The 12453-nt window shown below is 40.5% G+C and overlaps 1 protein-coding gene across 17 annotated transcripts in view; it reads left to right on the top strand.

Moving 5' to 3' along the window:
- ABLIM2 (actin binding LIM protein family member 2) overlaps positions 1-12453 on the top strand; it is a 214829-nt gene that overhangs the window by 138180 nt on the left and 64196 nt on the right. For 15 of the 17 annotated variants that reach the window (XM_048848971.2, XM_075128053.1, XM_048848965.2 and 12 more), the window contains 3 exons: positions 760-818; positions 5826-5903; positions 10599-10745. In XM_048848971.2, coding sequence (XP_048704928.1) covers positions 760-818; positions 5826-5903; positions 10599-10745 — 284 coding nt within the window. The remainder of the gene's footprint in view (positions 1-759; positions 819-5825; positions 5904-10598; positions 10746-12453) is intronic. The other 2 variants (XM_048848975.2, XM_048848970.2) reach the window with 1 other exon arrangement.

Raw genomic sequence — 12453 nt, 5'->3', positions numbered from 1 at the left:
TTTACTATTTTATTAATCAATACAAGTTATCAACTTGCACTAAATTATTAACTTGTTTGCTGTGAGAATATGTATATATATATATATAAACTAAATATTTCCCCATCAAACTGTTTAAATATGAATACTACTATAGTAAATGAAACAATGAATTCACACTACTGTGGCTCTTTTGGGTAATGCTGATTGATAATTTGGCTCCTGAACCACTGAGGTCTGAGTATCACTGCCTTATACAATCTCCCTGAATTAATTTCGTGTGGTAGTATTTAACTTACGTCCCACTTATAAGTAGGGAATGCAAGATGAATGTTAATGTCATGAGCAATTAAGATAGCAGGCCAGATTATCTGCTAATGTAAATCAGCATAAATCAATAGAACTATGGCATTTTACACCAGCTGAGAATCTAGACCAAAGTGTGTACATTATTCGGAGGATAATGAGGGACATAGAGAGTTTTTTTGTTTGTTTTGATGAGTAGGGGGTTGTTACAGTTTAAAGAATTTTCAAAGAATTTAAAAAAGAGCTAAGCCTGTTTAATGATTTCTGAGTATCCCAAAGTTGTCATATTTTGACTTAGAAACCATGGGTGAAATCCTAGCCCTGTTGAAGTTAATGGCAAAACTCCCACTGACTTCAGTGAGGCCAGGATTTCACCCTGGTTTCTATGATTATTGGAGATCAGTGTTCTGCCCTTCATGCTGAAAGCTGCATTTACAGGACAGAATTCACCAAAGTGCTGGCTTTTATTTTCAGGTACTTCCATTTGGCATCCAGCCTGTAGACAGGCAGCCAAGACTGAAGAAAAAAGCAAGGTAAATGAAACATCTTTTAAGCCAGTTTTAATTTATTACATTGTCTTATTGTTCTACTGGCCACTGAGATTGTTAACCACAGTACTTTAAATGACAATACAATTGGCGCAGTAGTAATTTATTTATTAGAGTCTGTATTTTAGCTAGTCGGTGATTAAACCTATCCTTTAAGGAAATTCTTCGCCTGAGGTATATGAATGAATTCTTTGTCATTAGATTAGGATGTAACGAAAGATTAGTGCACTGGCAGCCTCTCTGTTTAGATGGCTACAAATAAAACATCATTGGAATCTCGCTATATTTTCCTTACATAAAAATCTCTTTCTAGCACCTTTTTTTTGCTTTTTTTAGAGCTGTCACACTTACTCAACCTAATTTAACCTCTGATATTAAATAAATACTAACTACGATGACTTGTGTGGTGGAAAGGGGATGATCTCTCTCTGTGTGTAGTGGAAAGAAGGAGTTCTGGGAATCTTAATAATTAAAAGAACAGTTGATGGATGAGCTGACTCTGAAAAATGGAAAATTAATCAATAATTAGGGACATGGTCTGTCTCAAGTAGTGCGACTGAGACACCACCGTCTTGCTTAATGGAGTGAGGCCAAATGTGGGGTCTTTTGGATTGTTTTCTCTAGATGCATCAAGCGGTGGTCTTGTTTGAAAGAGCTTTGATTTGGCTTGAGAAAAATTATACTCCAAACGCATGGGACAGGACAGGACAGAATTCAGGGCAGCAACTATGAAAGGAGAATGCCCACACATCTGGTGTGTTAGCAATTACATCTCTGACCGACGTACAGCTTTCAAAAACATTATTTTCGGCTTCATCCTAAAAGGTCATGGCCCCATGTATTGTACCCATGTATTTAGGAGAGGTAAATGATTGCTCTGATCCATCATTTTTGGAGAGCTCTGAACTCAAGTGAGTGTTTAAAATGTAAAGTAGCCAATTAACCTTTTGCCTCATAAATTTCAGTCAATAGCAAGTGGTATTTCAGGATAGAAAACAAAAACAAAAAAATTTCCAAATGACCTTTTTTGACAACCAAGTATTTTAGTTGGTAGAAGAGCTATTGATTCAGCATAACAGTATATCCTACATTTTCAGACTTGCACCTCATTTTACTCTCAATTCATTAATGGAAGTTGCTGGCTAAAACTCCATGCAACTTTTTGAAAATGTAGAGATTGATAAATTTAGGAGTGGGATTATATGATGGGGCGCCTGTGATAGCAGGGAACTGGACTTGCTTACATAGGATGTGCTTCTAGTAGGGCACCAGGAAATTTGTGCTTCTCCAGCCCCCGCCCTCTTCCCCATGCCCCCCCCTCCGTCCCAGCTCCACCTCTTCCCTCCCCTGCTCTGCCCGCCCCCACTCCACTCCTTCCCTAAAGCCCCAGCCCTGCTCCGTCCCCACCCTCTTCCCCGCTCCAGTCCTGCCCCGACTCCCCTGAGGACTGCAGCAGGGTCGGGCCTGCACTTAACGGCAGCAGGAAGTGCAGCAGCCCAGCCCCAGTCGTGCTGCTGGGGAGTGCTGGGGTGTGGTTCCCCGCTGTCCCCCAAGCCAGCCCCACCCCTCACCATGGAGGCCTGCCTGCCTGCCCCCCCGCGGGGGGGGGGGGGGGCTGCATAGGACCCCAGAAGAGCTAGGGACGGCCCTGCTTCTAGTCATATGTTCCTATGTAGTTAAATATTTTTTCCTCTTTAAAAGAACAGTAGACACTGTTGTGCTGGCCAGGTGCTAGCTGGGCTTCCCCCTAAGGCACAGAAAGCACCCTCTTAGGACTTTGTTTAAAGACTGACGGATTAGCCACACATCTCAAGTGCTATGCAAGTGCCCCTAATCTTGAGCAGAGTGAAAGAGGCTCTCTATGAGTAAACCTCATAAAAGTCAGGGCGAGTTTTGCTTCAGTAAGAAATACAGAACCGGACCAAAAAGTTGTTCAGCACTAACTCTCATTTACTTTGCTTTTTGTTTTAATTTACCAGCACCTTTTTATATAGGAGAAACAAAAGAGAAGGAGGGAATTTTATAAAGGGTAGGGGTGAACCGTTAGCACAGCTTGTGAAGGTGACTGTGTGGGATGTGGCAATTGATTGACATTCTAGTACAGGGGTAGGCAACCTTTTAGAAGTGGTGTGCCAGGTCTTCATTTATTCACTTTAATGTAAAGTTTCGCGTGCCAATAATACATTTTAATGTTTTTTAGAAGGTCTCTCTCTATAAGTCCATACATTATATAACTAAACTATTGTCGTATGTAAACAAGGTTTTCAAAATGTTTAAGAAGCTTCATTTAAAATTAAATTAAAATGCTGATCTTATGCTGCCGGCCTGCTCAGCCGACTGCCGGCCTGGGGTTCCGTTCACCTAGGCTGGCCCTACTGGGATCAGGGAAGTGGGTGGGCAGGCAGCCAGAACCCCAGACCGGCAGCCTGTCGGTCTGGAGTTCCGTCCGCCGGCTCCTGCCAGCCCAGGCAGCTGCCGGCCCCGCTCAGCCCACTGCGGTCTGGGGTCCTGGCTCTGTCCCCACAGAGTAGGTACCTACCTTCTCCCTGGTTCTAGCCATTCTCTAGCCATTGTACATTTGACCTCAAAGGAATTTGGATCAGGCACTTGTTGCATGCTTAATTCCTTTTCCGACTAGAACTGAACTTTAAACTCTGCAGTACTGGAGCTTAAGCAAAAACCTAATGGCAGTTGAGGTAAGAGGAGGCCGTAGAGTATATGGGTTACATGTTGGCGACACTTTCAGGCCCCTTACCCAAGTTGGAGAAAGATGTGATGTACCCAACAACACAGGTTGAGAAACTTTCAAATACAGAACTGTACTGCCACTATTATAGGGTCTTTTATATCACCACACTCTCCAAACATTATCTAATAATACTCTACTTACATACCTGATTTTGGAGTCTTTTTAGCCGTGTAGTGGAAATATCCAATGACGCACACCCTTGTGCTGATGTCCTGGTGAGAAAAGGCTTTCAGTATAAATTTGAGAAGTAAACAGGGTGATGAAACTCCTCTAAAGCACTTCATAATCAGCCAGATATTCCAAAATAGATCGATTGTTTCTTTTTTATATAACTATTTGTTTAGTGATCCGTTACTCACACTGAATAGTGCCTTACTCCACAAGTTGTCCCAAAGTAATGAGACTACTTGTGGAATGAGGCACTACTTAGTGTGAGGAAGGATCTCACAATCTAGCTCTTAAGACATATAAGAAAATCATAGAAGCGGCAAAAATGCAATATTAACAATGACAAATAGGAATGTATCACTATTTTGGTAGAGACACATTATATAGAGCCATCAAGTATTTTCTCTTTGGTAAGGTAATGTCATGTTAGAGATCAAAGGTTTATTGTAAAATTCTTAATCAAATTCTATAAATTATTTAGTCAGGGCCTTTTTGAAGACAATTATACTGGATGACTCCTACAGACAACTGTGAAATTAGACCCATTCTGTGGTTGTACCTATAAGGTAGAAGCTACTATCAGTAATGAACAGGGATAGCTCGGACAATAACTAGATCTGACAGCTTAACACTACTAACAATATGTCACCCCCAGACAAGACATTTCTGGCTTTAGGAATACTGTGCATGACTATCACTGTACTCATGGCAAAATTCACATCCACTTGCAGTCAAGCACAGGTTTCTCCATACAAGCAGAAAATATTTTATGAGGAGCTAAGGTACATGGCTGAAGGATAATGTAGGGAATAAATGTTATTTTCATTATTTTATCATTTAAATGTGGATCCCACAGGTTGGTTTCAATTTGAATAACAACTTCAAGATCATTCATTTCTAGTTGTTGTGTCTCGCTGACCTTCTTTTTTGTTTATAATTGATGCTACTTCTCACAATAAAGGAAACTACCAAAAACATTGCAGTAAAGTTCTGTCATGACTTAGATGACATTCTAAATGCAGTAACTAGTTTAAAAAAAACAGGGAATACGTGCCATACTAAGATTGGCATGAATATTAATCTGTTGTACTCAAAATAAGAGAGCAAAAGAGACAGAGTCCCAGATCCTCGAAGGTGGTTAGGCCCCCAACCCCCATTTTTCCCTGGAAAAATCATGGAGCAGGTCCTCAAGGAATCAATTCTGAAGCACTTAGAGGAGAGGAAAGTGATCAGGAACAGTCAGCATGGATTCACCAAGGGCAAGTCATGCCTGACTAATCTAATTGCCTTCTATGACGAGATAACTGGCTCTGTGGATGAGGGGAAAGCGGTGGACGTGTTGTTCCTTGACTTTAGCAAAGCTTTTAACACGGTCTCCCACAGTATTCTTGCCAGCAAGTTAAAGAAGTATGGGCTGGATGAATGGACGATGAGGTGGATAGAAAGTTGGCTAGATTGTTGGGCTCAATGGATAGTGATCAATGGCTCTATGTCTAGTTGGCAGCTGGTATCAAGTGGAGTGCCCCAAGGGTCGGTCCTGGGGCCAGTTTTGTTCAATATCTTCATAAATGATCTGGAGGATGGTGTGGATTGCACTCTCAGCAAGTTTGCAGATGACACTAAACTGGGAGGAGAGATAGATACGCTGGAGGGTAGGGATAGGATACAGAGGGACCTAGACAAATTAGAGGATTGGGCCAAAAGGTTGATGAGGTTCAACAAGGACAAGTGCAGAGTCCTGCACTTAGGACGGAAGAATCCCATGCACCGCTACAGACTAGGGACCGAATGGCTCGGCACCAGTTCTGCAGAAAAGGATCTAGGGATTTTGCCATGAGTACAGTGATAGTCATGCACAGTATTCCTAAAGCCAGAAATGTCTTGTCTGGGGGTGACATATTGTTAGTAGTGTTAAGCTGTCAGATCTAGTTATTGTCCGAGCTATCCCTGTTCATTACTGATAGTAGCTTCTACCTTATAGGTACAACCACAGAATGGGTCTAATTTCACAGACCTTTTACACTCTTTCTTTCTTAGGAAGCCATGGATAAATTTCCTTTTGATTTTTGTCCTAGGAAACTAGAACTTCCTCTGAGAGTGTTATTTCCATTCCTGCTTCAAGTACATCAGGTTCCCCAAGCCGTGTGATCTATGTAAGTATCCCCTTCTGCAGTCCCTGCTATAAGACAGAAAGAAAGGTGTACCACTTTTTACTGTTAACTGTTGTTTAACATATTCTGTTATTGCACAGAAAGTTGATATCTTCAAAACCTCTTTATTTGTTGATTCTTGCAAATCAGAATTGACGTTGTCCCATTAAATCTTTTGAATACCATAGTTAAAAATAACAGGATATTGGCCATTTTATTCTTTTCCTTTGCTGTATATTTTTAGGTCTTAGATTACCACTTAGATTTAGATTGTACCAAACATGCAAAGTATCTACAAAGGAAAGAAAAGTTCAAGTAAACAGCAGTCTCAAAGCAGATTACAAATTTAGACTTGAACACTACTGATTTAGCAGATCTAATTTTGACATGGTGAGATTTTTACAAACATAGGTCCTGATTCTGCAATTGATTGCATGCAAGTGCACCTCTGCATGCACATGTTGCGTTTCCAGGATCACACTCTTTCTAACCTGAAAGGAATTAGGGACCCGCTTCTAATGTCAGTGAAGTCAGTGAGAGATTTGCCTCTGAGTTCAATGGGAACAGATTTGGGACTTTTTACTAATAATGCAGTTGGAAGGGTCTCAGGCCTCCTAAGGATATAAAGAACCAAGAGGTTCCAGCTGAGAGAGTAGCTGTAATGAGTATTAAAATAGTTAAATAAATGCTGAAAAAGCTTCTATTGCTTAATTTTTCCAGCCCCTGGTGGGTGTTACTCTCAGTACCTGCTGTGACAGCCATCTGGAGATCATGTTCATAAGCACGTCCTCAAGGTCACAAAACGGTCAAAGCAGCAAATATCAGCACAGCTGGCACTCGCCAGGCCTGTGCCTCTGGGAACGCTGCAGGATTCCACTTCCTAACCTGCCTGTCCCATGCAGTGTTCCTGAGGCACACAGGTCTTGCTCATTGCACACTAGCAACCCCAGAGCGAATAGCTGCAGACAGCAGGTTACCAATTTATAACTTGACGTTTATTATATGGAGCGGAGGTGTCTGTACTTATCACACAGAGACCAACAGAGAGATACCTTGGAGCCAAAGGCTGCTGTCTTTCCTGAGGTAAAATTTCTATTCCTATGAATGGGAATTTTGCTTGACTAAAGCCTGCGTGAGGACAGTAGGGTTTGGCTCATATAAAGGTGCCTGCCGGTATTTCCGCTTGCCTTTCTGGCAGGAACTCCATAGGGCTGCAGACTGACATGTTTTTGAAACGTTGCCTGTAATAATGGCATGGCCACAACCATCATCAGCACAGACATATTCACTGTACATTGGGACTGTTCTCTCCTAAGCATGTTTTCCTTGACTAGATGTGAGATATTTCTCTAGCCTTATGCCTTTCTCTTACTTTTTTACATTCTTCTATTTATTTATACCTGTAGTGGCAAATATGTAGCTGTGGTACAGTACTTGCTTTCAAGCATTTTTCTTGAAGCATATGATTACTTTAAGTATATTTCATGGGCTGCTAATAGTCTAGGACAAACCTCTGTTTTCATTCTCTGTCTAAACTATGTTTTTCAAAATGTCTCATTAAGTCAGTATCTGTGACATAGCTATTTAGGGGGAGTTGATACTTCAAAAGAAGCAAGCTTGCTGTGTCAGTCAGAGAAAAAGATTCCCCTGGGGAATGCCACGTCTCTCATTCTCACATTATTAATTGTCAGTAAGCTCTGAGATTGTATAACTCCCATGTAGATATCCAGGAGGAGAATTCAAACCAGTTGTTATTGAATTCAAACGTTATCTCAGGGTATTCCCTACACACTTCTTACAGTGGCGTGTAGAGTATATACACTGCATTTCTCCCTAGCACAGGTATAAATAGCAGTGCGGATGGTGAGGCACTGATTAGGCCAGTAGAGTAAAGACACGCTTGACCCCTGAGGGTATGTACCCTACATGGCTCTTTACACACCCAAGCAGCGTCTCCCCCATCTACACTGCTGTTTCTAGCCGTGTATTGTCCTGCTGCTGGAGCTTTCCATTGTCATGTGTAGCTGCACCCTGCAGTGAGGACACAGCCTTCTTCTCCCTGCAGCGTACAGCTACATGCACCCTGCACGCTGCCGCCAGTAGTGTGCAGTGTAGACATACCTTAAAGGAGTAGTCTCTACCACTCTCATACTCCCTTCCAGCAAAGGATTTAGCATGGCATGCATATTTGCACTTTACATGCAAAACTCAACTTAGCCTGAACAACAGAGCTGTGACCAGTACCTCTGTAATGTGTCAGAGCAGAAGGATGGCATGAAAGAAAGAGTACAGAGAGAAGATTGGGAGGTTAGAAGCTGTGAACTGATAGTTCTCACACTTTTGAATGTGTCACATTAAAACAGAACAGTAAATCTTAACTATTTAGGGACATGGGGCTATATTATGGCTTTTGAGGTACAGTCCTTGAGGAGGTGCACATAGGCCATGAAGCAGTGAGAATCCCCAGACGTGTTGTAACTAAGACTGGATGCCCGTGGAGTCCCTGAGCTACCTGTTAAAAGAATGCAACAAGCACCATCCCTTCCCTAAACACACATACTTCCCTTCCCCCTTTACTGACACTAAACTAAACTTCACTGGTTTCTTGCACTCACAGAGGGCTCGATCAAGTGCCCATTGAAGTTAATGGTAATCTTTCCATTAACTTCACTGGTCACAGGATTATGTCCAGAGTGAACTGCACTCTAGTGCAGAGGGTCCCACAGAGCGCCCTGTGTACCACTTAAATACCGACTGCCTTCTGCATTAATGTCTTTGGTGGTGCGTAAGTACAAAGTACATTGTTGGGGTGAATTTCACAGAGAGAGAATTAGGTCTGAGCTCTGCTCAGAGATACCTGAACCTGGAAGACTGCTTTCACGCTGCATAAAGCCTCACTCAACATGTCAAATTTTAGCATACTAGGAGTGGAAATCATAATACACAATTGTAAAATAACATATTCCAAAATAATTTTATGTGAATCGCTTAGTACTTCTGAACAGTGGGGATGATTTTTGAAAAACCTAATACTCTAGATCATTAATGAATCTTATTTATGTTGTATTTTAATATCTATGCCTTTCAGCTTGAATCTGAGTTTTTCCCCCACTATTTTAAATGTCACCCACACTGTTAGAATGGGTAATCATTTTGAACTGAATGATTGCAGAAAATAATGGAATGGTTTTAAAAGGTATTGAGAGCAGAGCTGAGCCATGTTGTCTGTAACAAAATGTGTTTTCATCCACATTTCCTATATTTGGATGGGCAGCGTAGAAAGAATTATACTAAAATATAATATTTTCCAATGAGGCTTGGTATCTTTTGGTTCATAATCAGGAATGAGGACTCTGTGAAATAGATAGTGAAGGAGCTAAAGGTGGGACACATCTGGAGTAGTGTGTTTAGGATCAGTTACTCATTGAGATAGCTTTATGGAAGGAAGAATAGATATTTGTTTACCCCAGACTCCGGATATACTCACCAAAGAGAAGACCTGGAGGTGGGGAGGGGGGAAGGAGGGTTTGAGAAGCAGCTAACAGCTGTAAGGGTTAGATTACCTGAGACAAAATATATTCTCTGTGAGTCAAAGCAGTGGGAAGAAATGTATTTTCTCTTTCAATTGTTTTAAGTGATTTTTAGGAGGATGGTTGTTTTCCATTTTATCTGCAGTTTCTTCCTTTCGTGGATATTGTTCCTGGGATTTTGTTTTATACAGTGTTCCTGGAATTTTATAAGGTGTTTTGTATGTTTGCTCCAGTACAGAAATAAATTCTTCTTTTGTTCTGTGTTCTCCAGAGTGGTATTGCATACAGATAAGATGTATAAAAAAATAGAGAAATTGCTTACTTACATTGATCCACCTCAAAATCATGCTCCATCCAAACTGAGGCATAAGAGGGGTCAGGGCAACCCACTCTGAGTTGTGTAGCTACAGCTATGGAGTGTTGTGAAAATCACAGGTTTTGCAGAAGACTTATAGCTAGAGTCTCAGCCCTCGTTTAAACTGGTTTGGCTTCATTGGATTCCATGGAGCTACACCAGTATTTACAGGCCAAGGATCTTAGTTTGGTGCCTTTCAAATATAAATCTTGATCTTGCAAAGAGCTCCATGGAGGTGGAGCCTAACTTCAGTTGCAGGGTAGGGATCGTACACTGTAATGCAATTTTACTGCAGATTAGTTATGCGGGAACTGTAGGATAGAATAAGCAGCTCTTTTGAATGGGAGAAATTACTGACTAGCAGCATTTCAGCATCTGGACAGGGGATAGTTAGTATTGGAAATAAGTTTATGATTATTCATTACCATCTGTAATGAAAAAGAAAACAAACACTGCAATGCAAAATCACCTTAGAAGAAATGGACTTTTGCCTGGCCAAGGATTGCAAGATTAGCCCTGCTGTCTCTTTGCATAGCTAATAGTCAGCAGGATGTAAATGGAAGAAAACTAGGATTATCCAACATTACAACTATACACTAAACTGGAATGGCAGAGAAGTCATCAACATATATAAAGAAAACAACCATGTGCATTTAAGATCTTGTGGTAAGCACTGAAAAGATATTTACATTCTCAGTCATAAAAGAGTTAAATATTTATTGGTTCTTCTGCCTATATGGGTCTGTCCTTTTCTGATTTTATCCTGATCACATTCCTTCTTATCTTTACTGCTTTCTTTCCTCCTTTTCTTAGGCAAAGCTTGGAGATGAAATTCTTGACTACAAGGATTTGGCTGCTCTTCCTAAAAATAAAGCCATCTATAACATTGACCGCCCAGATATGATCTCCTATTCTCCATATATCAGTTATTCTTCAGATGACAGGCATAGTTATGGGGAGGTACTGAAACCTACGATTTTTTTAAATTTGTGAATCTAAAAATTAATATGCATCATTAAACACATCGCTGTGTCTAAGTTATTAGACACACTTGCAATTTTTGTAATTACTTTGTAAACTTGGATTAATGGGAGTTATTTTATGCATTCACAGTCACTTGAATTGTTCACAAAAAAAGTGGGATTTACATTTCACTCTTTAGCTCATGGGAAATAAAAGGATAGCTTTTTGTGATCAAATATTTTTTAAAAACAAATGAGATTTAATAAAAGTATGTTTTTCTGCCAAAGAAATAATACTTGCATGTGGTAGGAAACAGGAACCATTGCTAATTATAACACAAAGATCAGAAGCCAAACCAAATACCCTTCATACTTTTGTTATATGCAGCATGTTATTTTGGTAACAAAAAAAAGGTGGTATTTTTCTGTGCACAAATGCCTTTCAGCCACCTCGTAATAAGGTTAATTTTCATGTCATGCATCCATATTGCCCTTTCCATTTGCAGAGCTAATGTTATAACATTTTTGCTAATGTCATTTTATATTAATGCTGTTTTATGTGAAACATATTTTTACATAACTCCTGTCATAAAAGGTAGTGTTTCTTCTTCACTCATGTCTGCCTTTCATTTCATTTTCTAATTTCTTTTATAGGTTTAGATTTTTTAAATTAAAATCTCTATGAAAAATGAATTGCTGTGAACACTAGCTTAACTTGGATATAAATAGATGGGTAAAAATAAATGCTTGAAATAATAGCAATAGAATAATAAAGTCCTAAATTCTGCGAGCATGAATGTTTGTACGTTATGCACATGACTCGTAGTTCTGTTCAAAAGGGCACAAGTAAAGGTACTGTAGGGAACAGTCCTGCATTGACAGGGAACTATAAGCACCGTAACTGGCCTTTTCTGCTTTGTTTCTACATAAGAAGATTTCTTCAAGATTTACAAAATGCTGACCTCTCCCCGAATTCTAGACAAGCTCATTTAGCCCTTTTCAGTTTCACATCAATTCCAAACAAAAATATGACTTGAAGGATAATTTCTATGCTCCTAATAATAATCCACCTGGGAAATGGGCTAGCAGCTCTGGAACCATCGCTTCATTGCTGCTGTTCCCCGTGATCCCACCTGCTGGAGGTCTTGCTCGTGGGAATGATGTTGCTACATTGACAGTTTGGCTTTCTAGCATCTGCCCAGGTATTTTAAGGGTGCCTATGAATAGTGGTGATGAATGGGTATTTTGTTGCCAACCCATAACTAAGATATAACCCTGAATAGCCCTACATGAGTGGTTCAGAAGTTGAATCACAACATATTCAACATGAAAGAATTTGCTCTAATGGGAAACTGGGACTCTTTTTACATGCATCGGACTTAGATTAATTCATTCAGCATCTTAACCTAATTCTCTCCTCAGGATCCAAATATTTCCAGTATCACATGCCCAGATTCTGCCATCCTTGCTCACAGTGAATAGCACCTTATTCCATGAACTGGCCTGCTGAAACTGTGGAGTAAGGTACTGTTCGATGGCAGTAAGGGTATCAGACTCTTCCCATTAAAGAGGGCACTGAAAGGTGTAGTTGGGAGGTATAGTACAGAGGTGGCCAAACTGTGGCTCGTGAGCTGCATGCAGCTCTTTTACAGTTAAAATGCAGCTTGCAGAGCCCCTACTTCCACCCCCATTCTCCACCTATCAGA

Source organism: Caretta caretta, chromosome 4, assembly GCF_965140235.1.
Source record: "Caretta caretta isolate rCarCar2 chromosome 4, rCarCar1.hap1, whole genome shotgun sequence".
Taxonomy (NCBI): domain Eukaryota; kingdom Metazoa; phylum Chordata; order Testudines; family Cheloniidae; genus Caretta; species Caretta caretta.
Note: the sequence above shows the minus strand (reverse complement) of the source record. Positions and strands in the feature narration are given on the sequence as shown.